The 26,633-nt window shown below is 47.2% G+C and overlaps 1 protein-coding gene across 11 annotated transcripts in view; it reads right to left on the bottom strand.

Annotated features, from left to right (window-relative positions):
- TANC2 (tetratricopeptide repeat, ankyrin repeat and coiled-coil containing 2) overlaps positions 1-26,633 on the bottom strand; it is a 261,577-nt gene that overhangs the window by 109,357 nt on the left and 125,587 nt on the right. For all 11 annotated transcript variants that reach the window (XM_075443400.1, XM_075443403.1, XM_075443404.1 and 8 more), the window contains 2 exons: positions 24,492-24,602; positions 6,285-6,433 (listed from right to left, as the gene is read on the bottom strand). In XM_075443400.1, coding sequence (XP_075299515.1) covers positions 6,285-6,433; positions 24,492-24,602 — 260 coding nt within the window. The remainder of the gene's footprint in view (positions 1-6,284; positions 6,434-24,491; positions 24,603-26,633) is intronic.

Here is a 26,633-nt window from a genome sequence, read left to right as displayed (position 1 = left end):
AAATTTTGATAACTTTGTCAATATTGAACTGGAAGTCAAAAAAACAAAGGTTCTGATAAGCAAAAATTATGCTACAGTGAGGTAAATTCTGTGCCTCTGTTTAAGTGGAGATCTCCAGGGTGGTGAGCATACGGCATGACCTCACCTTCACTTACAGCAAGAAACATCATATACAGGAAACCCCTGAAAGACCTCTGGGCCATTTCCATCTGCTCAGAAACCTCTGTGCGGCTGCAGTTTTTATGTTACTCTGTAAATGTTTCCTCCATTCAAGAAAAACGACAGCGGTTTCACACCCTTGTGAAGAGGAGGCTCCAAATCCCTTATTCGAGATAGGAGACAGCCCTTCCCCGCCCAGACATGCTTTCCCCACCAGATAAAGTCTAAAAAAGAAAAAGCATAACAGGGAAAAGGTTGCTCTCCAAAGGCAGAATAAAACAACAAAATGCAGCGGCACAAGAGAAGGTGTTTTCAAAGTTCTGGAAAGATCCCGTAAGAAATTCTACGCAAGGAGCTTGGAAGGGTTGATTCATCTGAGGCTGGGCGCAGAGATTAGCTTCCTATGAAAACAAATTCATTCTTGAATTCAGTTTGAGACAAGCTGTGATAGAAGACAGAGCCCTTGGTTTGAGCACAGGCTACTGGATATACAAGCTTCCCCGGCCAAAGGTCCTCTGCTCCGGAGATCTGTCCCAGAGCCTCCGCGGGCAACACGAACTGCCGTGCGGAGTCACCGGAGGCCGGCACATGCGGAAGACGGCTCGCCGGCCATCATGCTGGAAGAGGCTCTTCTTGACCCAACACAGCAACTTCATCACCCTTACACTGTACTTCAGAGCAATCATCCAGAAATAACTTCAAAATGGGCAATTTCAGTACCTCCCTTCCACAAAGCCAGCCCCCGTGCCCCAGAGCAGGCATCCGAGTCACGGTGCGGGGGTCAGAGGAGCCGGCAGCCTCGCACGGTCAGGCCAGAGCCCACCTCCCCTTGAGCAGACAAGGATGTCAGGTAAGCACTAAAAACATGGGCTTTAGAGCACGTGACCCTCCCTCCAATCTGTCTTTCGGCCTCTGCAGCAAGGGGGTCACCCCACCTTCCCCTCGCTCGGGGGACACTGCGGGACACCATCATCTCGCTCTTGCACCGCCGCTGTTTGCTGTGGCCAGCCTCTGCGGACTGTATTTTCTTCATTGCAAAATGGTACTAGTCCCAAAGAAGGAAGAGAAGAGGTTCATTCCCTATTTGGAATTTTCTTAAATGAGATTTATTTTGTGTGAATACTTCCCTAATAATTGCATGGATTTGTATTGCCTTTTCCATATTATCTGAACCCAAAGTGACCACAGACAGTATCATACCTGCAAACTGCAGAACAGGTTTGACATCCAATTTTTTTGTTCCTCACTGTTTCATACTTCAAAGCCAAAAAAAATGCCTGGGATGGACTTTCATAAGTAGAACATGAGCAAGATTTACTCGTTCTTAAATCAGAAGGCAGATCCCACGTGTAGCTACTGGGAAGTGATCTAATTTGTCCAAGGTATCCCAAAGGAGCTTGTAAAAATCCTTACTCAGAGCATAACCACCCTGGCATTCGAGGTGAAATGGAGCATCCCTGCCAGGGCTGGGACGGGGCAGCGCTGAGGCAGGCACCCCCCCTCCACTGCCCCACGCCTCTGCTTCCACACCAGCACGACCGCATCGATCGTCATTACAGAGCACCCCGAATGTGGATTAACATCTCGACAAACCCGGGCAGAGCGCTGAGGCGACAGCTCCACAGGCCTGTTTATATCTTAAACAGAGAGATTGCAACCCAGCAGAAAATGAACCATGTGAGTACTTCCATGAGAACTTCTCATCTCCCTCTGGCATCCGCATAAACCATTCACCAGTGAAGGAGACGGCTGCCTCCACGTCGCCGTCTTTTGAAGCACTCAGGAGAAGCACATCAACGCATTCCTCTCCCCATCCAATTTGCGGTGCCACCAGTGCATCACGGTTATTGTTTTTTCCATTCTTTTATGTTCTAGGTACTTACAGACACCTCTCTCTTCCCCAGAAAAGCCTTCCAGGAATTGCAGGCTAGCGGACTCCTCTATAAATTCTGGCTCCCTGTATATTGCGGTTTCACGCTTTTGTTACACCACTTGTCACGTGCCTTCTCTCTCGATGAACCTTCTTCATCTTCTCATACCACATTCTTTTCAGATGTCTAAATACTATACTGATTTTTGTTAATCTGTTTTTAATTTTGCAAAATTATTTCTAACTCATTAATTCTAGTGGCCAAATTAAAAACTATATGTGCATCAGTATTCTGTGAAAATATTCCACTATTTTTTCTCCTTAAAAATACTGGGGTTTATGGGTTTCTTAATGTAACCTAACAGAGGGCTCTTTTTGGATTGCTGCTCTGTATCAAGCAGATGTTTTCACCGAGCTACGCACTACAGTGGGGCTCCCTCCTGATTTCTCGCAGCTGATCAGACCGCATCAGCACACCTGAGCTACTGAACTTAGCTTTTTCCAACATTCATTTTCTTTAACTCACTGACAGTACAGTGAACTGCATAAAGTTTAAGGTAATGTTATTTCTGAGGTCCAGACAAAGGCGGCCAACAGCATCGGGGGCTGCGTTAGGAAGGGCGATGCCGGCGGGTGACAGGAGCCGACGCTTCTCCCCTGCTCAGCTCTGCTGGGACCAGACCTGGAGTGCTGCACCCGGCCTGGGCTCCCCAGTACCAGAGGCAGATGGGGATACTGGAGTGCTGCACCCAGTCTGGGCTCCCCAGTACCAGAGGCAGATGGGGATGCTGGAGTGCGTCCAGCAAAGGACCACAGAGATGACTGAAGGACTGGAGCATCTGACACAGCCAATACGGAGACACTGAAGACCCAGCTGGGGATGGTCCTGAGCAACCTGCCCCAAGCTGCCCCTGCTCCGAGTGGGCGGGCTGCGTTGGACAATCTCCAGAGGTGCCCTCCAGTCTCATACCACAGCATCTACAAATGTAATCAGCTCACAATTGGGATTTTTCAGAATGTGAAGCATTATTACAAATTCTTTAAGGCGAGTTTTTTCCACGTCCCTGTTTCAAGTGTTATTTCAAATGAATCCCTGTTGAAACTTATCTCAGTACTAACAAAATAGTATCCACTAACCTTAAAGCACAGAAAAACTACCCTTTAAAGCAAATTAAAATTCAGTGCAAGAATGGTACGCTCCTCTTCCCTTCAGCTGATAACACCATTGTTTCATGAAATGCCAAAAGTGATATTCTTTTAAGTTCTTCTATTTGCAGTGTTCTCAACGTGGCTCCTTAAGAACAAGCTACTTGCAATTGGAAATTACTAAATAACACGGAATATCACTTGGCATTGATTGACATGTTTTATTTTTGTATTGATACAGAAAAATGTTCCTCTGTGCAAGTTTTAAATATAAATTTCCATTGACAGAACATTCTGTATTATTATTGCTGCTGTTTCATCTGTCACATTTTCACTAAGCTTTGAAAAATTAAACTGTTCTGTCATAGTCTCATTGTCCTTTGTGCTTCTCTGGCAGCCGGTACAGTTAAAAAATAGTTTCCAAAAAAGCAGGGAAAAAAGGATTTATTCTTCAGCATTTGTGATCTCTCATTAAGGAAAGCATGATTAAGAAAGAGCACATAAAACACGCAATTTCACAGCAATCTGGATTACAGAATATATCCTTTGCCATATTCAAAATAAGGCAGTGGAATGAAAATGCTCTGTACCGATTTACAGATTGGAGCAGTTTTAGTGAAAACGCCTCTCCTCCTTATCTTCACTTTAGCTCAAGCATTGGTGAGATTGCAAATAATTATTTTCTCGCCTGAGAAGGCAAAGCATGGTTAGAATAACAAGCAGCAGCCGAGTCCCAGCTTTGATACAAAGAACGTTTTCTTTGCCCAGGCCATGTAAATTAACGCATTAAAACCTAGAAAATTGTTCTAATTTTTAAATTCAAGTGCAAACGAATAGTCAAAGTCTCAATCAGATTTTAATTAATCAATGATTAATGGCAGAATTAATCTTTGCAAATCCCATAAACGTCCTACTGCATGATTTTCAACACTACTTTAAGTAGGGCAGCTGAAGAAATTCAACTGGGGAAGGAGAGTTGGAGAGGTTTGCAATCCAGAAGCAGCGTTAGCTTGGGCAGGGTTTGTGCTTGGTTCCTGCCCTAAAAGAACCAGCGGCAGATGGCAGAAGCCAGAGGAGGGCCACCAAGACTGCTGGATGGCAGGGGCTTTTGATGCAGGAGAGGCTGACGGCGAAGGTTCATTCAGCCTGGAGAAGAGATGGCTCAACCGCATCTAGGGATAGCTGCAGCCTTCCACTATCTGCAGGGGGCTGTGGAGAAGACACGGCCATGGTCTTCCCCGAAGTGCAAAGGGAAAGTACAAGACACTACAGTCACAGGTTCTAGCAAGGAAATTTTCTATTTGGTACAAGAAAGAAGTCCTTCACAACGGGAGCTGGCAAGGCCCGGAAGAGGCTGCCCAGAGAGCCCGCTGATTCTCCATCCATGGAGATCTTCAAAACTCACCTGGACAAGCCCTGCGCAACACGGTCCAGCTTTGAAGCTAGCCCCGCTTGCAGCAGGCGGCTGGATGAGATGACCTCCCGAGGTCATTGCCAACCGCGAGTATTCTGCGGTTCTCGGCAAGCGCTGGCAGCAGGAGATGCTCCCATAGAGAGAGAAAAAATGAGCTTGGTAATTGAGGAACCAGCCTCTCTTTATCTTCACCAGCACACGAACGGCATTCAAAGGCCCTGCAAAACTTTTTCATGCAAAAATTAGCACACGGCCCAAGATATCAATCTATTTTAGAGGACAACTCTCCGCTGTTTCTCTTTAGATTTTTCTTTTATTTATTCTCCAAAGACATCTTCTGCTTTAGAGAAAAGATGGGATTTTAATTTTTGTCTAAAGGCAACAACAAAAGGAACCATTTATAGTAGAAAGCTCTGCTTGGCTTTGAAGCGTTCAGTTCAAATAGGTGCCTGATAAAAGTACATTTTCTAGCACAATGTATAGTAAAGTACATTTCAAACCCACCACAACTTGCATAAAAAACTGAATGAAAGCATTAAAAGCTTAATGAATCTGTTAAAGGCAAAAAACTTTACAAAACCGCCTTGCTTGGCTCTCGAGCGTGCTTCAGCCCACGCCGAAGAACAAAACCCTTTAGTTTCAAACCTGCAGCGCGGGAACGACCGAGCCGGGACGCTGCCGTCCGCCCCGCTCGGTGCCAGGAGCACTCCCGGGCTCGGCCACGTGGCTTGGCCGAGTTCCCTTCCACGTGGCACGGCTTGGGAGAGAACCTCCCGCGTGCCACCAGGCCCATGATGGGCATCCGGCCTGAATGCCCAGGAACAACTTCTCGGGTCACCACTCTTTCTTTAAGGAACTCAGGACCTTAAGGCAGGTCCTCTGAACTGCACCTACGTTGAATATCCAAGTGACTTGTGCAGAGTCACAAAATGACTCTGGTAGAAGGAAAGAGAATTAGAACTGGGCTTCTAAGTTACAGCCTCTTCTGGTACAGACTGGACTATCCATCTGTCAATTAAAAGAAAAAAAAGGAAAGGTCTCCTCGTTTCGTTCCCATCTCGCCAGCACTGCCGGGAGCGGGTGTATTGCCCAGGCTTGAGGAGAAGGAGGGAGAAAGTCGGGCAGTTTCCACAAAATCTACATTGCAGCCCTGAGCTTTTTGCTATTTTGCTTTTCAGCCAACCAAAGGGGACATAACAAACTATCACAATAAAGATTTTATGATTTGCTTTCTGTATCTGTTTTCAAGCATGGTATCACCTTGTTCAGCAAAACACGAGCGAAAACTGTGACTCTGTAAAACCCGGCCATCACCACTTCCCGCTCCCTCCTGGAGGACCCGCGAGCCTTTATGTAACATCGCCGAAGTACTTCTGAAATCTTGCACGTAAGATGCCATGGAAGTACAGATTATTTTGGTCACTATAATCTGATTAGAAATGCTACCCACTCCCACAACACTCGCAGAAACCGAAAAACAACAGAAGCTGTTTCACACGGTAGCAGCTGATCCCCGAAACACGCACTGCCGCGATGATTCACCCTTTAACGAAGAGATACAACCTTTTACCTCAGAACAATTATTTCACTGTTAAGAGACACTCAGCTGCCGTATAATTAGAAAATAACCGCTCCCTCACGTGCCGCGCTTGGCTCGCAACGCGTGCAGTGGGTGCCGTGCGGGCAGGGCCGTACCTGGTTCTCGTCCTGCACCTCCATGCTGTACTGGGGCCCTGGCTGTACCTCCGTGACTTTCTCTCCGAGGAGGAAGCCCAGGCGAGTCATGAGTGTATTTGCCGCCTCATCAACGGATGGAGGGGGTCCCAGCTCCTGCTCAGTATCACCTAAACAGGTAGAAAAAACAGATTCAGACAGGAATTGTTTGCCTTGGCTATCGCTCCGTGTTTTTACCAACAAATCACCGCTGATTTTTCGTGCTGCAATGTCAGTATCCAGGTTTTCGGGTTACTGAAGTCTGTTTTAACATTATATGCTGGTCATTAATTTTAGGTTATGCATTGCTCCAGTTGTCAATATGTGTTTCTTCTAACGTTAGCCGTTATTTCTCCTCTCATTGCTCGTTATAGTCCCAGCACCTCCCATGGAAGCAAACACAGCCATCTTGCTTCCCCATACCAGAAGCACCAGAGCCACCCAGGAATGAGATTTCCTGGACCAGCAATGGCGAAGGGAGAGCCTTCCCCCTCCTCTCTCACATCGAAACTACCTCCAAGTTACTCGCAGAGAAGCCAAGGCCACGCCTGGTGCCATTCTGAAAGCAGTCCACAAGGTGAAGAGCCACCAACCAAGCAGTTAACGACAAAGAACAGGACAGAAACCCCGCGTGCATCTTCCACGATCATCACTGCTTCTGCCGCGCTCATGGTTACGCAGAAAGCTCCGCTCTCCAGACACCGAGCCTCCCCGTGCAGTCACCGTACGGGCCACGACCCAACACAAAGTCCGCCTGCCAGTTCCCCACCCAGCCTACAAAACAGGTCAAACCCAAAACGACAGCTTATTTTTCCTAATTCTTTTCTGCCATCTGTATGAACAGCAGCACACCCAAGTGTCCAGCTAGCACTGCACACCTGCAGGAAGACCAGACACGCATCCTGGCATTTCCCTGTCTTTTCAGTTTTCTAACAAAAATTTGTGGAGGTTTTTGACTCCACAGCACAAAGGTAAGTTGGGTTCTCAAAGTCAAGTCCTTCCCTGTTCACACCAGCAGCAGTATTAAAGCCTGAAGGTCAAGTTCTTTCCACTTTACACTGAAGCAATACTGTGTTTAGTGCAGCTGTAGGAGACTAATTAGGATTTGCAATTAGGCTGCAGTTAGTTATTCATCTGATAATGTACAATCTGGAGAAGAGCCCATCTCCATTTGCCAGCTCCGGCCTGGCTCGGGGGTGCTCCAGCACTCAGCCCGAAGCTACATTGCAAAGATGTTCCTTTAAATATCGCTTTTTGATAACCGCAACTGCAAACCACAAATCACAGAATCTGGGATATGTACAAGACCTCAGAAAATTTAAGCCAGCTGCTCCCAGAAATTCCCATTTAAGCTCATTATGTACATCTCACGGAAGCTTAGAGCAATTTTTCAGTGTCTCACCTGCACTCCTGCAAATTAAAAACCCTGGAGCATCTCACACGCAACCATGTCTGCATTCACAAGCACCATCAACTCTGGTGACGAGCATCTGGAGCCGGCCTTACGCGGTGACTTCACTGTTAGGAAAATGGATTACACAGCACGGTAATAGAAGCTGTCTTCTCAGTTACTGAATCCCTATTGTACTGCTTTATACAACGCTGACGTGAATAGGGTAGATTTAAGAGAGAGACAAATTTAGATGGATGTCCCAATTTTCTGAACTGCTGACCACCCACATTCGATTTGTGGGCATTTGCTATCTCTGGGAGTCAAATCCAGAACAGACGCATTTACGTAAAATGAAAATTATAGAGACTTTTATTTCCAAGATTATTTTTTTCTTTAAAAAAAGCAGACTTTTTGAATTTATCCTACATATCTGTGTCTAGGCTATGGCTCCGTTCATCATTATTAGAAGTTTGTTAGGCATTCCCCGTCCTGGTTGCAGAACACCTGGTACCAGTAACACCCACACCGGGCTGACTTACGCGTCTCGGCAGAAGGGAGAAGCCGGCTCCCTCCCCGCACTGCCCAGCCGGGAGGATTCAGGGAGAGCGTCCAGACGACGCTGGGCAGGCTGCAGCGTGCGGAGCCGAGCCACGTCTCCTCGACCCAGCCTTAGGAACTGCTCCCAGAAGCACACAGAGCAACTCGCTCCGTGAGGGCTGCGCTTGACCTTGCCCTTAAACCTCCCCTCTTTTGTACTACCCCTGAAATATCTCCAAGGGGCACAAAGCTGTCTTTCACCTGCGAAATAAGTAAAATTATGAGCTTATCCCAGGTACAGAATCACAGAATCCCAGCATGGCAGGGGCTGGAAGGGCCCTCTGTGGGTCACCCAGCCCAACCCCTGCCCAAGCAGGGTCACCCAGAGCAGGGGGCACAGCACCGCGTCCAGGCGGGGCTGGAATATCTCCAGAGAAGGAGACTCCACAGCCTCCCTGGGCAGCCTGGGCCAGGGCTCTGTCCCCCTCAGAGGGAAGAAGTTCTTCCCCATGCACTGCATAAGAACGCAGAAAATACAGAGGATAAGCACAGTCTGCTTAGACAACAGCCCGAATTCACCCGCGAGGTGCTGCTCCTGGCACCAGGCATCCACAGCTCCAGCGGACGCAGCTGAACCCCAAGAGCATCACATTCAGTGTAGAACTAGCAATTATTTTATTATAACATGGCTTTCAAAGTACAGATAATGTTGAACTTAAGCAAAGCTCTGTTGTACTGGTTTATTCCCTCTTTTGGTTTTAGGTCTTTAACTAAGAGCACTGATTTAATTGAGTGTCAAAGAAAAGACGTAACAGCTCCGAGATGCCTGTGAATGGGTATTATGGAAAGAAGCTGTAACTTGCTTCTCAAAGTCGACAGTAAGACCTAATACTCTCTTTCTCAGTTCAGTGAAAGGACAGAACTGGTTTTTTCCCCTCCCTCACCATGTGTGCTACCCAGCTGATGCTGCAGCCAAATCTTACATACACTTCAGCACGCTTGGTTCCCCCCGCCTCACCGGGGAAATCTGAGTGCACAGCTGATAACAGAATTGGCCTGAGATATTTTTAGGTGTTCTGACACTACTGCTGTAATGAACTCTAGCAGCTCCGACACCCAGACCACGGTCAACTCCACCCAGCAGCCTCTAGCGTATCGGTACACAGTAACAAACCGCCCAGCCGCTCACACGCAAACCTGAAGTCAGGCAGCGGATTGGAGAGACCCCAGCGCGGTTCCTGGTCTGAAGCTGCTGCATTTGCTACATCAGCTCACACGATTCTGCATAAACACGCAGTAATATTCAAAGCCGAATAAAAATGCTCAGTGCCAGGAATTTGAAACAAGACTTAAAAAATAAAACCTTGACTCCCTGACTCATTGCATGTGCATGAGTAGTTCAAGGAGTTCTAGGGACCGTGTAACTGTACGTCCCTTTCCTTTCAGCACAAAACATGTATTTTTCTATCTACCCACATCAAGCAACAGGAAGGAAAGCGTTCTTGCGAGCTGCCGTGCTGCTGGGCTGGGTCGGTGAGCCTCACCCACCTTCCCAGCCAGGTCTCCTCTTCACCCCCCAGCAGCCATCAGAGCACGGAACTGGGACCTGCGTGCCCGCTGACACCGCTGGTTAGCTGGTCCAGTCCTTCGGGTCGTGCTTGGTTTCAAGCGAGAGGTTTTTAATGCTAAGCCCGGCTGCGGGGAAGGAGCCCCCCCTGTGCTGTGCCCCAGCCCGCCCAGCACCGAGGGGACCCCCGCACTGCACCCACCCAGCTCACACCCAGCTTTAGCCAGAGATGAAATGACGTCCTGTTACATTGCCTTTGCTCGCACGGCTGCATTTACCCATCCTCACACGATAGATGCCTTTCTACAATCTTTGTAAAAATTGTTCCCCTTGCAGCAAGGAATTTAACAGAGAAACTTCTCCCCGCTTGGAATTTGTTGTGCTCCATTTCAAGGCAAGCGCTCCAAATCTGGAGTCAGCACTCCAGGTACTGAAGTCAAAGCCAAGTGAGATTTACTGATGTTTGCCACTAGCCCAAGGACTTCCATCACAGACACAGCCCGCAGAGCACAAACACACTGCAGTGAATTGCTTATTTCTAGTAACATAAATAAAAATCCACGGACAGCTCCAAGACAGATTAGTCGCGAAAGCTGTAGCCTGGCTGGAAGGAGAGGTAATTTGTCCAAGCAGTACAGGGATTTTATTTTTTTGGGGGGAAAGAAAAATGTAAGCAATCAAGCCTTACTTTGCAGTGCAAAAACAAACGAACTCGAAAGTAAGACATTCAGATTCTTTCGTAGTGAGCTATTCATAAATTAAAGGTATCTTTCAAAAAGTGAAAAGGATAATATTCAGAAGACCACATGAAATATGCAATCGAATTTTAGACAGAGTCACCAAAACGCTCTGCTAAAGGATTCTTCTTTCTGTTATCTTCAGAAGAGACAGGCAACTGCGGCACTGTGTGCCAGAAAGCAGGCACGGCTCCCGCAGAGATGTGAAACCGGCTGCCCTTGTGGACCGGAATCCCGCACGCGGTCAGGGTGCCTGGGGTCTGCACCCACCAGCGTGGAGGGACGCTGTGAGCAGTGAACCAGAGCCCGCAGGCTCAGCGCCGCCGCACGCACGCAGCCACCCCGAAACCAGCAGCAAAAACCAGCAGGGCCAGAGCGTTCCCGGCACGGAGTCGTGGGGAAGAATGGAGATGCCAGACCACCCCGACCCCAGGACCCAGCGCTCCCTCACGAGCAGTCCGATCTTCATGGTAATGGAAAAAAAATTCGAAAATCCAACAGAAATATCACTTAATTACTCTGAAACCAGAATGCAAAGTAAAAGAAACAAGAAAACAAGAATACGTGATTTCTCTGTCTCTAGCCCTTGAGGAGCATGCCATGATTTATTACTGACTTATTTATTTTGCTTCTAGATTGAATAACACCAGACTCGATGCCACAAGAGGATCGGACGGACAGGGAGACGAGCAGAAGGTTAATGAGATCAGGGTTCTGGAAGCTGGGAGGTCGTTTTGCTGAGGAGAGCTCATGGTGCCGAAGGCAGGGCAGCCTGCGGGACAGCAAAGTCTGTTGAGGCAGGGCGCGTAGTGCTGGGCTCGGAGATCCAGCGTTCGATCGATCGATCGACTGGGAGGAGGGGTTGGGAGCGGGGATCGATGGGCAGCGCTGGGGCTGCGGTGGGGGGAAGGCGAGAGGAGCGGGGGATGCAGGAGAAGACCGAGCATCTCTGTGCCACGAACCTGCTAAAGAGCTCTCCACCCGTCTGGGAGCAGAAGAGAAATTTTCAAATACTACATCTAACCAATTAGTAATAATAAATAATTAAATCCAGCATTCAGTGATTTAGAAGCTTCATAAAGAGTCTAGATACCTAAGGCACACACGCAGAGCTTTTTTTTTTAAAAATAATTTAGCTTCCAGAGCTGCACCAGATCTCAGCCGTGCACACCTCCACGCTTTCCAGCTGCTTTTGCCATCCTTTTAATGGCAATTTTTCTTCTTACTGAACAGCAAAAATGCAAATTAGAAACATTATGAACCGAGCTTGTGGAGCAATTTAATACCTCCAGCCCTTCCTCTCTCACAAAAATCCAACCCACTTTGAATCCGTCCGAAGGCCTCGGCAGCCCACCCGGGGATTCACCTCACTTCGGCCCCTCAGGAGCAGCTCCCCGGGCCCTGGCAGCCCCCTCGGACCCCTCACCTGAACGCGCCCCGCGCAGCTCCCCAGGGGTCGACTCTAGCACCACTGCTAAGGCCACACGCAGGGGCACGCAGATCGTAAGTGCTCATAAACGTTCAGAGCATCTCGCTGAAAATCAAATGCACCATTTTATCCACACGGGTATTTGGTTTGCGCTTTTCAAGAAGGCATTCAAAATGCGCAATGTTTTTGAACATTATCATTTTAAAGTACTGTTTCTGTTCCGTCCTTTCAATTCCTGCAATGAAATCTGCCGCATATTTCAGTTCAATTGCTTACAAGCAAATGCAATTTCTTTATGATTTAGTTTGTAATTCTGTGACTTGTCTGACAGCTACCATCGTCTAATCTTTCTGATCAATAATACAGGGCAGTGCGCCCGGGAGACACTAACAGCGTGTCTTTACTCCAGAGAGTATTTTTGGTTTAATCGTTATACTTTTGCTTCCAAAACCAGACTCCAAATACAATTTAAATTACAGCTGAAATCTATTTCAGCGAGTGTCTAACCAGCAGAACCGGTAACAGTTCACTGACTGGCACCCATGACAGAATGTGCCCGAATATGAAAATGATTTGTCTTAAAAACTAAAATTTCTCAAATTAGCAAAGAAAAAAATTAGAACAGTTACACGGAAATGGTGAGCTCCTCTGGAACACCAGAAATACATGATACCGTTTATGATTTTGATCTTCAATTACATAACCGTAGAGTTTTATCTAAAGACTTCCCTCTCTCCATGTGACCTGGATCTGTCCTGTTATTATGTACATCTGCTTTAAATTATTCTGGATACACTTGAGCTATATTTGGAACACGCCCTTGGCCATTTCTGCACATTCCCCTCACCTCACAATTAATGGAAGATTTTTTTTATCTGTCTTGTTTACATCAAGAAGATATTTTTTAAAATTTAACCAGTACGGGATGAAGGCTACCCCACACAGGCTGCCTTAAACCTCTCTGTTTGCACTGCTGCTCTTCAGATACTTCGCAGTTCTGCGAGAGCAAAGGGAAACGGTCCCACCAACTTCCATCACACCACAGACAAGAGGCAAAGTAAATGTATTCTCCCTGAATACCGATACCAAAGCCCTCCAGCCAGCCAACAAACGAACACCGAACCACGGAGGTGTTCAGACCGTGGCTGGGACTCAGCCCGTGCCTCGTGCACTGCTCCAGCCCCGCTCGCCGTGGTGGCTGCCGCGGCTCCAGCCAACAATTTCTGTCAGAAACAGTAAAAATTCCCGTCATTAATTTCATGAAGTCAGGCTCTTGCACGAGTCCCACAGACATCTCCTCTAAGACAAAATTCAAACGAGAAATGCCCTGCGCGGCATATAGACATGGTTCCTAACCAGGCCTTCCCACTGCCGTTGCTGATGACGTCCTTCAATATTCCTTCCAGCAGATTGTCAGGAAGACACATTATTTTTAATCAGAAACCAAACCGAGCCAGAGACAGGCAGTAAATGCAATTTCAATGCTATCATAAAAACTAATTCAATGCATTTCATGTTCTAGATTAAAAAAAAAAACCCCTCTGCATGCACATTTGCGGATGGGTTTTCCTGGATTTCAGCTCCCATTTAAGTACCAAAGAAAAAGGAATGGGGGAAACAAGAGGACATCCAGTGCACTGACCACTGAATATAGAAAAAAAGAAAATGACCACAATGACCACGTGTGAACACTTCCCAAATGCAGCGTCACACTTAGCTCCCTGAAAACGTTCCCAACCTCTTCAACACACCAAGGACAACTCGGCCGCAGCAGTAAGTCCCCCAGTGCCGGAAAGCAGAGGTGCAGTTACTGCTTCCTTTACAGTTTGGCATTTTATGTCTAAAACATCACCCAAACGTAAGCACGGGTCTACGCTCCCGGCTCCAAACGTGCAACCGCTCCTCCAACACCGACCAGTCGCGGGCCTCGACTCCCTGACTGATTTATTTCTTAGCTCTTTGAACTGGCCTTTTATTCCAGACAGGTTTGGGGATGGAATCTTATACTCTCATTGATGCAGAGGGTTCTCTTTAATATGGTTCATGACCAAAAAAGAACAAATATTCCCTTCAAATATTATTTGTTTGCTAAAATCTGTTCACAATACTTAAATGCTATCCTGCGCATTTATTTTGTTGCATTAGGCACGTCGCATAGCATCCACCCAAACCAGTATCTTCATTTCAGCAATTGTTTTTCAAAACCTCTCACATTCCCTCCTTTTACCACTTTTCACATCATCAACCCGACACAAACCTCACAAACCCACGCCACGCATCAGAGCTCAGCACCAGGAAGGAGAGGGCAAGCAGCAGCCGGCTTCTCTCTGCCATCGCCCAACTCCAGCACCAAGTTCTGCTTCTGGGACGCAGCACGAATCAGCTCACGGTGCAAACAGAGCCGACCAGACGGCGGCACGGCCTCAACAGCAGGCTGGCAAAGTTGTCTCCTGAACTTTCCGGGACGACACTGGCTGCAGCGGGAGCTCTGCAGAGCGGGGTCCAGCCGAGCCTCTGCGGGCAGCTGCCTGCTCCCCTGCTCCACGGCCAAGCCAACCCTGCTCACCCACCGCTGGGCAAGCATAAAGCTGCAGGAAACCTTCAGAGACACAAATTTGTGTGTGTGTAATATTGTCATCATTGTGTAAAATCAAGTTAGGTTTTCATCGGCAAAGACCATACTGACTTCCACCCTCACAGCTACCGCAGTGGCAGAGGCTGCTGAGAACCCTTTTCTCGCACCCCCAAGGCAGCATCCAGCCACAATTTCAGCATTTGAGTTCCCTGGGCAGGAACAAAACCTATGCAGAAGAGGATTTTTACGAGCACCTCTGGCAGGCCAAAAAGCAACTAGCTTGTAAGGAGGCATAACTTCAGTGCGGCGACCGACGACACTTCACTGTAGCCTTTCCCCACTGCTGCACGGGAGGTCGTGGGTTTGTGCCAGAGCAAGAAGAGGCAGCGACAGTATAAAGGCTTGTCTTTACCATATCTGATATAACACCACTTTCCCAGAATCAATTTTATTAAAAGCCAATCAGACTAAATGATGACCTTTGCATTTACCGCACTGACAGCAATCTGTAAAACCTACCCCCATTATATACCGAAATAAGATCTCAAAAGTAATGTTTGGATCTAAAACCTGCTACACAGATATAACCACCTACCGTGACCACTTCTTAGAATATCAAGCGTAAAACATTACTGGATGATTCTTACTTTCCATGTCATAAATTAATTCATATATATAACATAATCCCGCAAAGCTGAGACATGGTGTGTGCACACCATCAGAGGCCAAAGGACTGGGCGTGCTTTTAGTGTGGCACAACCCCAGACTGAAATATTCCTGAGTAATCCAGGTGGGCTAAGGTGCAGTAACTCCACCACTTCCCCTGCTCACACAGACTGCTGTAAAACTGTTCTAGGCGATTTGAGTAACAACCACCAATCTACCAGTGACTTTCCCAAGCTTTTTGGTGTTTCTTTCAAACAGAGCGAATGCCCAGGGCGGTTGCTAACTGGCATCCCTTCTGCGATCAGAGAAGGAAGACTCCACCGTCCATTTGGATGAGATCCATTCAAAACTTCTTGTTTCTCTAAAGCGTAAACCGTGTTAATGAAAACCTTACACCACGCCAAAATAAACCCAACTCAACTGTGTTCACGGCCTGTGTAAGTTACACAGCGTATGACCTGGAATTTCACCCACCGAATTCGGGTGGAAATACAGTACTGACAATCCCAAAGCGGGGAAGGCCCAGGTGACAGCCATGCAGGTGACCGCACACATCTTCGCACCTCCTCTTGCCGGGCAAGCAAAGCAGATGCCAAGATGAGACGGGAATGCAGCAGGGAGCTCAGGAAGGCCACGGTGCCGAACACGCTTCTCCAGGGAGGCTCTGGTGGGATGGGGATGCCCCAGGGGAGCATGGAGAAGAGCCAGCAGGGACTTGACTCAGAGAAAACAGAAGACAGCAAGTAGAGGAGTCCAAGAGGAAGGCTGCTACAGTCTCTGACCACATACAACAATTTTGGACCCTGCACTAAGTTACAGGCCGTTGGAGGAATTTGGAGCTATGGTGGTATAATCAACGCTTCCCAGCAAGGCTGCACTTTCAGACTCGCAGCTGGCCAAAATTGTCATGGTTGGGTTTAAAGTAATTATTTTTCAAGCGATTAGGAGTCAAATAATTAGTGACACAAAATGTCAAAAATTCTGCTTAATAAAGTAGACAATCTACCGTGGTGCAGGAGGTTAGGAGCAAACTGATCTCCTCTCCTCAGCGTGCAAGCGCAGCTGCGCTGCCCAAGAGAACGGACGGACGGGCTGGGGGGAACAGCGACGACCAAACCAAACCCCAGCCAGGGGAACAACGCTCACGCCGGATACGAATAAAGCAGTACTTGTTCTGCCACCCTGAGGAGGGTGAGGAAGTCAAGGCAACTGGTAAGAGAGCAGAAGCAATGGTGTGGTTTTCAGAGCGCCGCATATTTTCCCTCATGAGAAGCTCTCCATAGCATCGCTGACGTTCCAGTACTTTTTGCATAGAGCAAAAAATAAAAAGCATCCATTGGCCTCATGTAGGCATTAAGACACGGGAACCGAGCTTATAAAAAAAACTGAGGAGCGTTATACAAACACAACCACCCCTGCTTCTATTGTACGAGCTGGTAAAACAAACATTGAGCTTTTTGCCTCTACCAAGAGCTGAAACAAAATAATAGTATCTCAAAACATTGCAGAGGGGAAAAAGGAAACGGGAAAGAAAAGGAAAATTATGGATCACTTCCTCCAGACTGTGTAGCATTTGGGAAGAAATACCTGAGCAGAAGGAACAAGGGAAGACTGACAGGCGCAACCGTGATGAAGAACCCCAGCGACCATCATGCCCTTCCTTCTGCCTCCCTTCACATCCCAGTATTTCACTTCTGACAGGCATAAACCTAAGGCAAAGGCTAACTTCCAATTAAACTCAGCCTGAAGAACTCCCAAAGAAAGCAAGACCTCCAGGAGCTAAGACGGAAGATTTAAGTTTGTGTAAAGACATCAGCAGCGTTGCAAGCAGGAGCCCAAAGACAACCAGGACAGCACCGTCACGACAGGTCAGGGCTGCCACCGCCCGCCCCGGGACCTGCAGACGGTGCCCATGCGGCTAACACCGAACACGCGCCGAGGCACAGCCGATGCAGCCTGACAGACGCTGAGTGGAAACAGAATTACCACCAGATGAGCAAAAGCTTATGAGGCACGGCTGAGGAGGCTGGGGCTGTTCAGTCTGGAGAAGAGGAGGCTGAGGGGAGACCTTATCACTCTCTACAACTGCCTGAAAGGAGGGTGTAGTGAGGCGGGAGTTGGTCTCTTCTCCCAATTAACAAGTGATAGAATGAGAGGCAATGGCCTCAAATTGCATCAGGGGAGGTTCAGATTGGCTATTGGGAAAAAAAATTTTACTGAAAGAGTGGTCAGGCATTGGACAGGGCTGCCCAGGGCAGTGGTGGAGTCCCCATCCCTGGAAGGGTTCAAAAAACATGTAGATATAGCACTTCAGGACTTGGTTTAGCAGGCATGGTGGTGTTGGGTTGATGGTTGGACTTGATGATCTTAGAGGTCTTTTCCAACCTTAACAGTCCTATGATTCTATGAAAAGCTGAAATTATTCCCCAAATCTAATTTGACAGTATCTTCTCCAAATTGGAAGTATTGATGAGTCTTTTTCTCCCAAAGAAAGGAAAATCAGGGGACAACAACGTAGTTTTGGCTAGAATTTATGTTTATAAAATGCAAGTGCAGACCGGTGCTCCTGTGACACTTCATGAAGACACTGAGAAACACCAGAGTCATTAGCAGCAAGCAAGCAGCACTGCTGGGAGTTCAAAAGACACATTTTACCACTTCCATCAGCAATAAATTGAGTTCCTCAAGGTAGAGAAACAGCTGAAGCTTTCAGTAGGATGATACTGGCAGCAGATGCCTTTGATGACCAAACATAATAAATAGTCCAAAAGAAATTACGCAGAAGGCAAGCACGGAGACAGATTTGTTACCTGTTACCTACAGGGCAAAAAAAAAAATCCACCGCAACTTTTCAGTATGAATGATTTCTTGGTCTGAGACAGGATATTTTGTACCTTTGCAAAACACGTTAGGTTAGAGATAAATCAATGTCCTGTTATCTAAGCCAGAACTGAAGTTGCTTCAGACTGAAGTTCTAGGTAAGTTGTCTGTCATTAGAAGGTCCAGTGACTCTGGTGGAAGATACGGTGACTTAACATTTCATTATTAGCTGTGTCTTTGTCCCATCCCGAACAGGTCCTTTTGTTTTCCAGATGGGTATGTTAGGCCAGCCAAGGAGCTGAAGATGGAGCCATCTGCGGACAAGGTAATGAGAGGGCACTGGAGTGTGGAAGGACTACTGCTGGAGTAGTTGTGTTGGAGTGCAACGCAGTGCTGGAGGTCTGCGTTGGGCTAAGGGTCCCAGACCTGCAATCGTTCCACGTACATCGCCCACTGGAACAGTTCCTGAACTTCACCAATCCTCAATATTACTTGCAGCCAAAGCACGATGTTCTACACCCAAAGGCAGCTAAGCAGCATGAATGGTCATCATCAGAACACAATCCCGGACAAAACAACGACCTATGCCAGTAACGAAGACGAACCCTACACATCAGCTTCCCAACACAATCAATTCCTGACTAACCTGCATAACTCAGAGTACCTTGCTTCAAAGACCACCATGCTTTTGCAGCCATACTGCCCAAGCTGTGGTATTTGGGAGTATCAGTGGCAGGTTACTCTTGTTTTAAAAAATAATATGCTAGAAGAGGAAACTCCTCTGCCAGGAGTCACTCATTCAAGGGGAAGTCTGACCTTGTCTGACTTTATCCTTTTCATTGCTGATGGAAAAGTACACAGCACAGGGAAGGTCTCTGATGTTCCATCCATACAACAAAGTCTCATACCAAGCTCCTGCTCACGTCTGCTCAGATGTGGAAGAAAAGTAGGATTTACACTGATCCTTGCAGGCCCATCACCAGCAGTTTCAAAACCAACAGTGTCAGTTTGCTTGTGTACATATTTACTCATTGGCAAGACAGAAAGCTATAAATATTCAATAAGAAAAATTATTAGCACAACAAAGTTACTGCTTCCCAACAGGCCAGCTGAAAGCAAGCACTGCTGTTTGATGAGGTAAAACAGCTCGTCAGACCACCAGGGACCCATCTGGACAGGCAGCCAAAGGTGCCAAGCTGCAGGAACTTCTCCCTGCTGAAGTATCCAATGTGAGACATGCTTCAGGGGCCATCTAGGTTATGTGTTTTGGCAGTAGCCACAACGCTTCAAAGCTGGACTGTTCTTCACATAAGCAGGAACTTGGATCACTTCAAGCCTTTTTCCCCTCTTTTTCCCTTTTTATTTCCCCCTTCCCAGACAGATGAAACCAAAGCCAGGGAACCAAAACCCAGGTGGTAAAGGGAAGTTGGTTGTCAGTAGAGCACATCAGGAAGCTTCAAGAATACCATGTCATGTGAAATTATTTAATAGTCAAAACATACAGCGACAGTCTATGGAATTATTTTCAGTTCTTCTCTTGAGCATCTCCCCTTTGGCAAGAAGGTTCAATAAACCCGAAATTGTAAACCCAGCCACTATTCTCCAAGCTGCAACTTTCAGTTTGCACAAGCCCAACTATACCCAATGGCAAGTGGTCTACGGCTAACCCCAAACAGAGACAAGCATCTGAAAGTCTAAAAACTCCTTCATTCTTCCTCTCTCGGAAGCAGAATTTCAGACCAGGGTGGGGGTTCTTTTGTTTTGTTTTATTTTGGGAGATTAAGTTTTGGATGGTTATTTCAGGAATTTATTCTGAAGCTCTTTCCATCTCTCAATATGGCAGAAGAAACCAGCACTGTCCTCCAAGAGAAGTGCGAGAAAAGTCAATTGCTTCCATAGCAACCAACACGCCGAATTGCCACGACTCTCCTCTGCAATTAGGGCTCATCACAACGATTTCCCATTCCCTTCAGGTCAGTGGGCTTGAGAATGCCAGGACAACCACAAGATTCAATAGCAAAACTGCTTGTCAGGCCATGGATGGCTTGATTATTCCCTTGCCTTCCTCCCAATTCATCACTGTCCAATATGACAGAGGTGGGACAAGGATCCTGGCTGGCTGATTGCGTGTGGGGCGGTTTTGGCTCATTGCCTGTACTTTCACCATGAAAAATCAGAGTACAATGCTGTTCCACACATTCCCTGTTAAAGGGCTTTTTCTAACACCTGAAAAATGTTTTGTTGTGGTTAAGAGAAGTGTGTGGTTTGTGTAAAATGAAAAATAGACATTTTACATGATGAAAAGAAAGCAGCAGCAGCAGCAAGTAGATGTCAACCTCAACAATTCTTTAACCAAAGAAGAGAAAAAGGAGCGATGAGATGAACATAAGCGACGCTGCGATGGTAAATCACCCTTCACTCTCTGTGGCGGCGGCACTGCTGCGGTACCTAACTCAATTAGGGATGGAAACAGATGCCCGCCAGCCTAATGCGGAACAAGCAAACATCCCCCGACCAGACATTTAAGATTTGTGTCCTAAAATTTCTGAAGAAGAATTTAATCCAATTAAAAGATAATGTCATAACATACTTAGCCTTTGAAACATAACAACAAGGTAATAAATCACACAAAATGCAACGGCAAACACTGACCTAAGACAAGAGGCAATTACCTGAAAGCACCATCCATCTCAGACCGCTTCCAGGAGGCTTCCTGAGCACTTCCAAGTCAAAGCATGTTTTAGCTACCATGCTAAAACCAAAGAGCGGCTCAAAGACAGACACCCTCGTGCTACCCAACTCAGCAGAACCAAGAAGCCAGGACACAGAATCACAGAATCGTTAAGGTTGGAAAAGACCTCTAAGATCACCAAGTCCAAGCAGTGTCACCAGGCAGGAGGAGTGAGATGCGACAGATGTGGAGAAAAAAGTATCATGCATCAAACTATGCATCACTAGATCGTTACAGAGAAGCTTTAACAGCCGAAGAACTGAGGTTTGAAGGTGAAGTCCTGCTCTTCCATGTCATCCCCCTCAACGAGCAATGATGGCCATGAGGGTGTCATCCCCACGCTGTCCCGCCGTTAGGAAGCCTCGCGAGCAGGAACAGGCCAACGCCCCCAGCAAACAGTGCCTGCAGGGCCGGAGCCGAGCAGCGCGGGAGGCTGGGCCAGACTCTGTCGGAGCCTCCTTAGAAAGTCACCGCTAAGGCAAGGAACAACTCCTTCTGCGTCACAGACACGCCGAGGCAAAAAGGCCTCAAGTGAACGCTAAATGACCACCGCAATCACAAAAACTTCTCCAGAAACATAATTCTGACAGAAATGGGGTTCTCAATGCTGCAAAACAGCTTGTTTTGGTCATCATCTTATATGTAACTGCTATAAAATACGGGCGAACTTCTGCTTTCATTTAAACAGAATAAATTCATCTTACAGAATTTAACGGACTTCTTTGGCAAAACAAACAATATAGTTAAAAAAACCCCAAATTATATCAAGCTTATACTTTTCTATGCCCTTCCCATTAGAACTTCCCTTGAAAGAGACGAGCCACCTCATTCTTCTTTTTCCTTCCTCAAAGCTAAGATGTCCAGAGCGCATCGCCTCGTGCGCTGACCCGCACCGCAGGACGTCAGAGGCAGTGATTCCCCGCCGCAGCACGAGGGGCCAAGCGGTGGCTCAGGAAACCCCGTCCCCATGATGTGCCGAGATCTGCCTGCAGCCCTAAAATCAACATTTTAGCATCGACCAAAATTTCATCGTGCAGCATCTCAACTTGAAATAATAATTTCTATACGCAGAGTAGATAATGTTCTCTCCTCGCTGCTATTTAGTGTTTTAAACTGCCTTTAAGTGTATAATTAATTACATTACTTGTCAGGGATCACTTTACAAACCACTCCACCTCCACTCAATTGCTAGACTCTAGCATAGCTTCAGCATTTTTTTTTTCCCCTCCTTTCAACTCGTATCATTGTTCCTGGAGACATTTGGGATTCAACACCATGTGCTAACATCCTTCACAGGATGCACACATTTTAGAAGAGGGTTAAAATAAGCCTAACAGTGAAGAAAGGAGCTGTATTTCCTTGGAAAAGTGATTACAGGCAGTGCCTGCAGGCTTTGCCGCAGTCCAGAGGACTCAGCCCCCCTTCCTCCACCTTCCCACCAGGAGCTGGACGTGATGCCCAGGCTCAAAGTCCTATGAGTCGTCCAGATCTCTGTTCTTCTTTTTCTTCTTTACACACAGATCCTTCCCCAGGCACCTATTTTCTTCCAAGGTCTCACCTCCTGAGCTCCTTCAGCCAGCAACACCTCCAGCCCTTGTGTTACCGCTGTTTTCACAGCAGGAACCATAAATCCAGGCGGGCAATGCATAATCCACGACTACCGCAGAAGATGAGGAAACACCCACAGGGTGAGTGCTCGCCAGCGCCTCACCGCACCTCTGAGCAGGGGGACGAAGGGAGGAACTGCAGCGTCGCAAGGAGAAAATCATGTGTGCCACAACGCTCCTTCTCCACAGAGCTTCAGAAACCCTTCCCCGAGGGATTCCCCCTCTCCCTCCTCACCACCGCCAGCCCGGCCCTGCAGGAGCTGCGGTCCCCGGGCCAGCGCAGGCTGCCCGGCCGGATGAGGTCCTGGGCACCACGTGTGTGCAGACGCGACGGAGAGGGGCTCCCCAGCAGCCCTGGCACACACATCTGAGCAACCTGAAAGCCCTCATCTGAAGTTCCTACTTTTACTCCAGGTTAGTGCTGTTCCCTAGCATGTACTATGACAACTCCCTCTCCTGCTCTCCTTTCTTCTCCTTCCTTGGTGATGCTTCATGTTTCTTGAGTGATACTTCAAGGCAGTAGGAAACTCCACTTTCCCTTCCAGATCACTACACTATCAGCAAGAGGAGGAGATCAAAAGGCGAAAAACTAAGCTCGCAGATCCCATTGTGCGAGCCGGCTCCTGGGCTGGGCAGGAGTCCTGCCCCTCAGAACAGCCTGGCAGGAGAAGCTGGGGCGAGGGGGACACACGCACGGGCAAGCACGGCTGCAAGAGCTAACGCAAGACAGGGGAATGTGGAATTTATGCTGTTTAAGCCAAATTTACAATTCAATTATAATTCTCTGTGGATGCAATCATACTAAGTTTATAATTATTAACAATGATAAACACGACAGTAGAAGCTATTTAGTTAGAAGAAGAAAGAGCTGCAACAGCAAAATTTTAATTGTAATTCATGATGATTGAAAACGACGGAGCACTTTCCACAGCAACTACGGCCTCCGAGGTGGCACCTCCAAGCACAGGGACTGTCCTTCTTTTCTAAGACAACTCCTCTTTCAGACACAACACGTTAAAGAAAGCTCACACTCAAAACCTGGATAACATTCAATCAATGCCTCCAATTGAGAACACTCTACAAGCTCACCAGCCACAGAAACAAGCGATGCCCTGATTTCAGAGAATCATTTATTAATCTGACCTTTTCTGCTGGAGCTACAGATTTCAGAGGAAGATGCCACATATTTACGCACCATTTCAAAACACTCGACATCCTTTTACCCCATCCAAGGCCTGTACTGAATACGGGTCCCTTTGGTTCATCAACTAAGGAAAACCAGGGGAAGAAGCCGCAGAATTCAGCAACCAAATCCACCGCAACACTTGCTGCTGCTTTCAGCCGGCGCCGGTCCCAGCCTCCTCCGCCGGCAGCACCTCCACCGCAGCATCCAGCCCTCCCCAGGTTGCCACTTCCAAGTTAGGAAGAATCTGGGAAACGACACGGCGCTGGCGGCGAGACGCCGCTATATAAAGCTTTCACGGCGCTCACACATCTGCACGAGGGCTGGCTGGGCTTGAAGGTATTTATCCAACGGCCTGCCCCAACTGCCAGACGCACACGGGGTTAAGCCAGGGAGGGACACGACCCGCTTCTATTTATGTTTCAGCCAGAGGCCTCTAGCAAGATGTATACTTTTCAGAGCAATTACTACAGGATACATAAATTAGAAACTATTTCTTAACAGAAAAAAACAACAAAAAAGCAATATTCTTGGATGCAGGTAATCAAGATCCCATAGTTTTGCATTAGCTGATTTAATGATATTTCTGAAATGTGGTTTTATTCCAGCCTCTCTAAAGGCCAGCATGAAAAACTAAATTTAAAGTAGTATGTTTATTGGCTCATTTTTATGTTCTTGAAAGCAACTCTCTTGATCTTCTAAATTATTCTGAGGGGACTGCAGCCAAGAGGCCAGCCTGGAACGCACACCAAATCACAAGCAACAAACGTCAGTGGGTACCAATTAGAAACTAATGCTTATTCAAGTTCCCAAGTCAATAAAACTTGACTGAGGAAGGTCCAACCAACCATCTAGCAAAGGGAGCCCTACCACATTTAACCATACTTCTGGCTGGAATTGCCTGTTCTCCCTCTTTGAAGGCAGAGCCTTCGCATGCAGCTTACCGGGGCAGTATGCATCAACGTCCAGTTTCTGTGCCGAAGAAAGCGTCGGCGAGCCAAGCTCAGACTCTGGGATTCGAGGGCTCTCAACAAACTTTGCTTTCCTCAATGGGGCTACGGAGAAGGAGGGAGAGAGAGAAAGAGAGGTCATGAGTAAGGGAAATAGCAAGCAACAGATGGAAGCACTTAACTAAACGACACTGTCAGACTCATATCAGGTTACTCTTTTTTTTTTTTTTGCCAGAAAAAAAAAAATTATCTGCATTCTTCACAAAGGAGATGGCTCTTGTTAAAGCTTTCAAACTGTACAGTCTTACTACAACGCGTGTGAGTATTGAGGCACATTCTTGATACCCTTAAACACTTCCTTTTTCCTCTTTCCTACTTTACTAAATAATTTTTTCTGTTGTTAATAGGAAGCAAATGGGCCCGGATTCAACAACTGTAGAAAAGCTGAGATCATAGAGAGGTACGCAGAGCCCATCGCTGTTTAAGATATTTAAGTACAAATATCCAAAATGAATACACAAAATCTGCGTTCAGTAATTGTTTCCTTTGAACATAAAATCTCAGTTTCAAAACATCCTGAACGTCTGACCAAACCGATCTGGTGTTCAACACAACAGATCAGTGTAAAGCTAATGCTGTCCAAGACAAAAAGCGAGCACTCCACTTTCGTCTTTGCAAATCCAGAAAAGATTCAAAAGACTTAAATTGAGGGAAAAGGTCAGACTGTCTGTAACAAAGCAGTACTGACCACCACGGCGAGAGAAATGGGATTTTTTCCACGTTTTAACAGTCTGAATTCGAAAAGACACAGAGTTCTGTGCAACATTTGTTTGTAGTAAGATAATTATCAAAACACTTTTATTGCTAAGTTTTCACACAGATATTCCTCCCAGACCACAGAAACAGATCTAGCGAATAAGTCACATGCAGAGATTATTACATTACACTTCAGAGTTCAACTCGCATGCCCACTGATGAGAAAGGCTGCTTTGCACAGCCCCCCCCAGACGGTACCGTGGGTCAGCGTGCTTCGTGCCTCTCCGATTCTCAGCATCATTGCCTCGATTTACATAATTTATATTTATAGTTCCCTGTCCTGCAAATTCTATTTGCGATCTGAAACTCAAGCTGGGGGAGGATGTTTGCTCTCCTGCATCTCCTGTAATAAAAGCTCAACAGGTCAAACGCTGACCTCCGAGGCAGCAGTAAATCTCTTGCCCTTATGGAGCCCGCACGCAGGCAACGTGGCTGGCCCCGAGGCTGGCAGGGCTCAGCAGTTCCGATGAGGAGCAAGCAGCAAGCCTACACACACACAGCGGGCTGGCTCTCGCTGCCTGAGCTGGGACAGAAACGATTGCAGGAATTTTTAAAAGGGGGGTGGGGAAACCAGAGACAAAGGTTAGGGTATGTTTTTTCAACAGAAAGTCCTTGGGAGGCTGAATATAGGCAAAAATCCCCCTCTCCGTACCAAACCAGGAGCTGTGCATCCTCCTGACTCTCCTTCCCCTCATGATCCACCCCAGGAGACCTGATCCGATGAGGAAAAAAGGCACCACGCTACCATTTTGCACAAGAGAATCCCGGATGGATATCAGCTCTGCTTACAGCCCGCTCCCCTCCGGAGTCCGCAGGGGCCGGTGGGAGCTGAGCCGTGCCCGAGGGAGCGACGGAGAGCAGGGCAGCCCGGAGCCCCCCGCTCCCCCCGGCCCTGCCGCCATCCCCCCGGCACGCGAAGCTCACGGCTGCGCAGCCCGGCGCTGAGTGCCGCACGGCAGCGGGCGATGGTACAGAAAAACCCCAACCCCGCGCACGCGAGCTCCCTGTCAGCCTGCAAACCGGCCAAGACCACTGAAAAAATTATTCACGGTAATGATCTTGTGCCAGATACTGATGTAATGAAAACACATAAATATTGAGAAGATTATTACTCTGGCATGAAAATTGTTTAGAATAATAATTCTGCACAGGCCAATCTACTACTATTTCATTTGTAATTGTAGTTTTCACAAATATGTTTATTTCAAATGTTTTACCATGGCCCCAGTGACAGTCATTTTTATAATACATATTAGAAATAGCTCATCTTTTCTTTCCTTACAATTTCTGGCTAACACTAGAACCATAAATCACCCGATG

The sequence above is a fragment of the Opisthocomus hoazin genome, chromosome 26 (genome assembly GCF_030867145.1).
Source record: "Opisthocomus hoazin isolate bOpiHoa1 chromosome 26, bOpiHoa1.hap1, whole genome shotgun sequence".
NCBI lineage: Eukaryota > Metazoa > Chordata > Aves > Opisthocomiformes > Opisthocomidae > Opisthocomus > Opisthocomus hoazin.
This window is presented reverse-complemented; position numbering and strand designations above follow the sequence as displayed.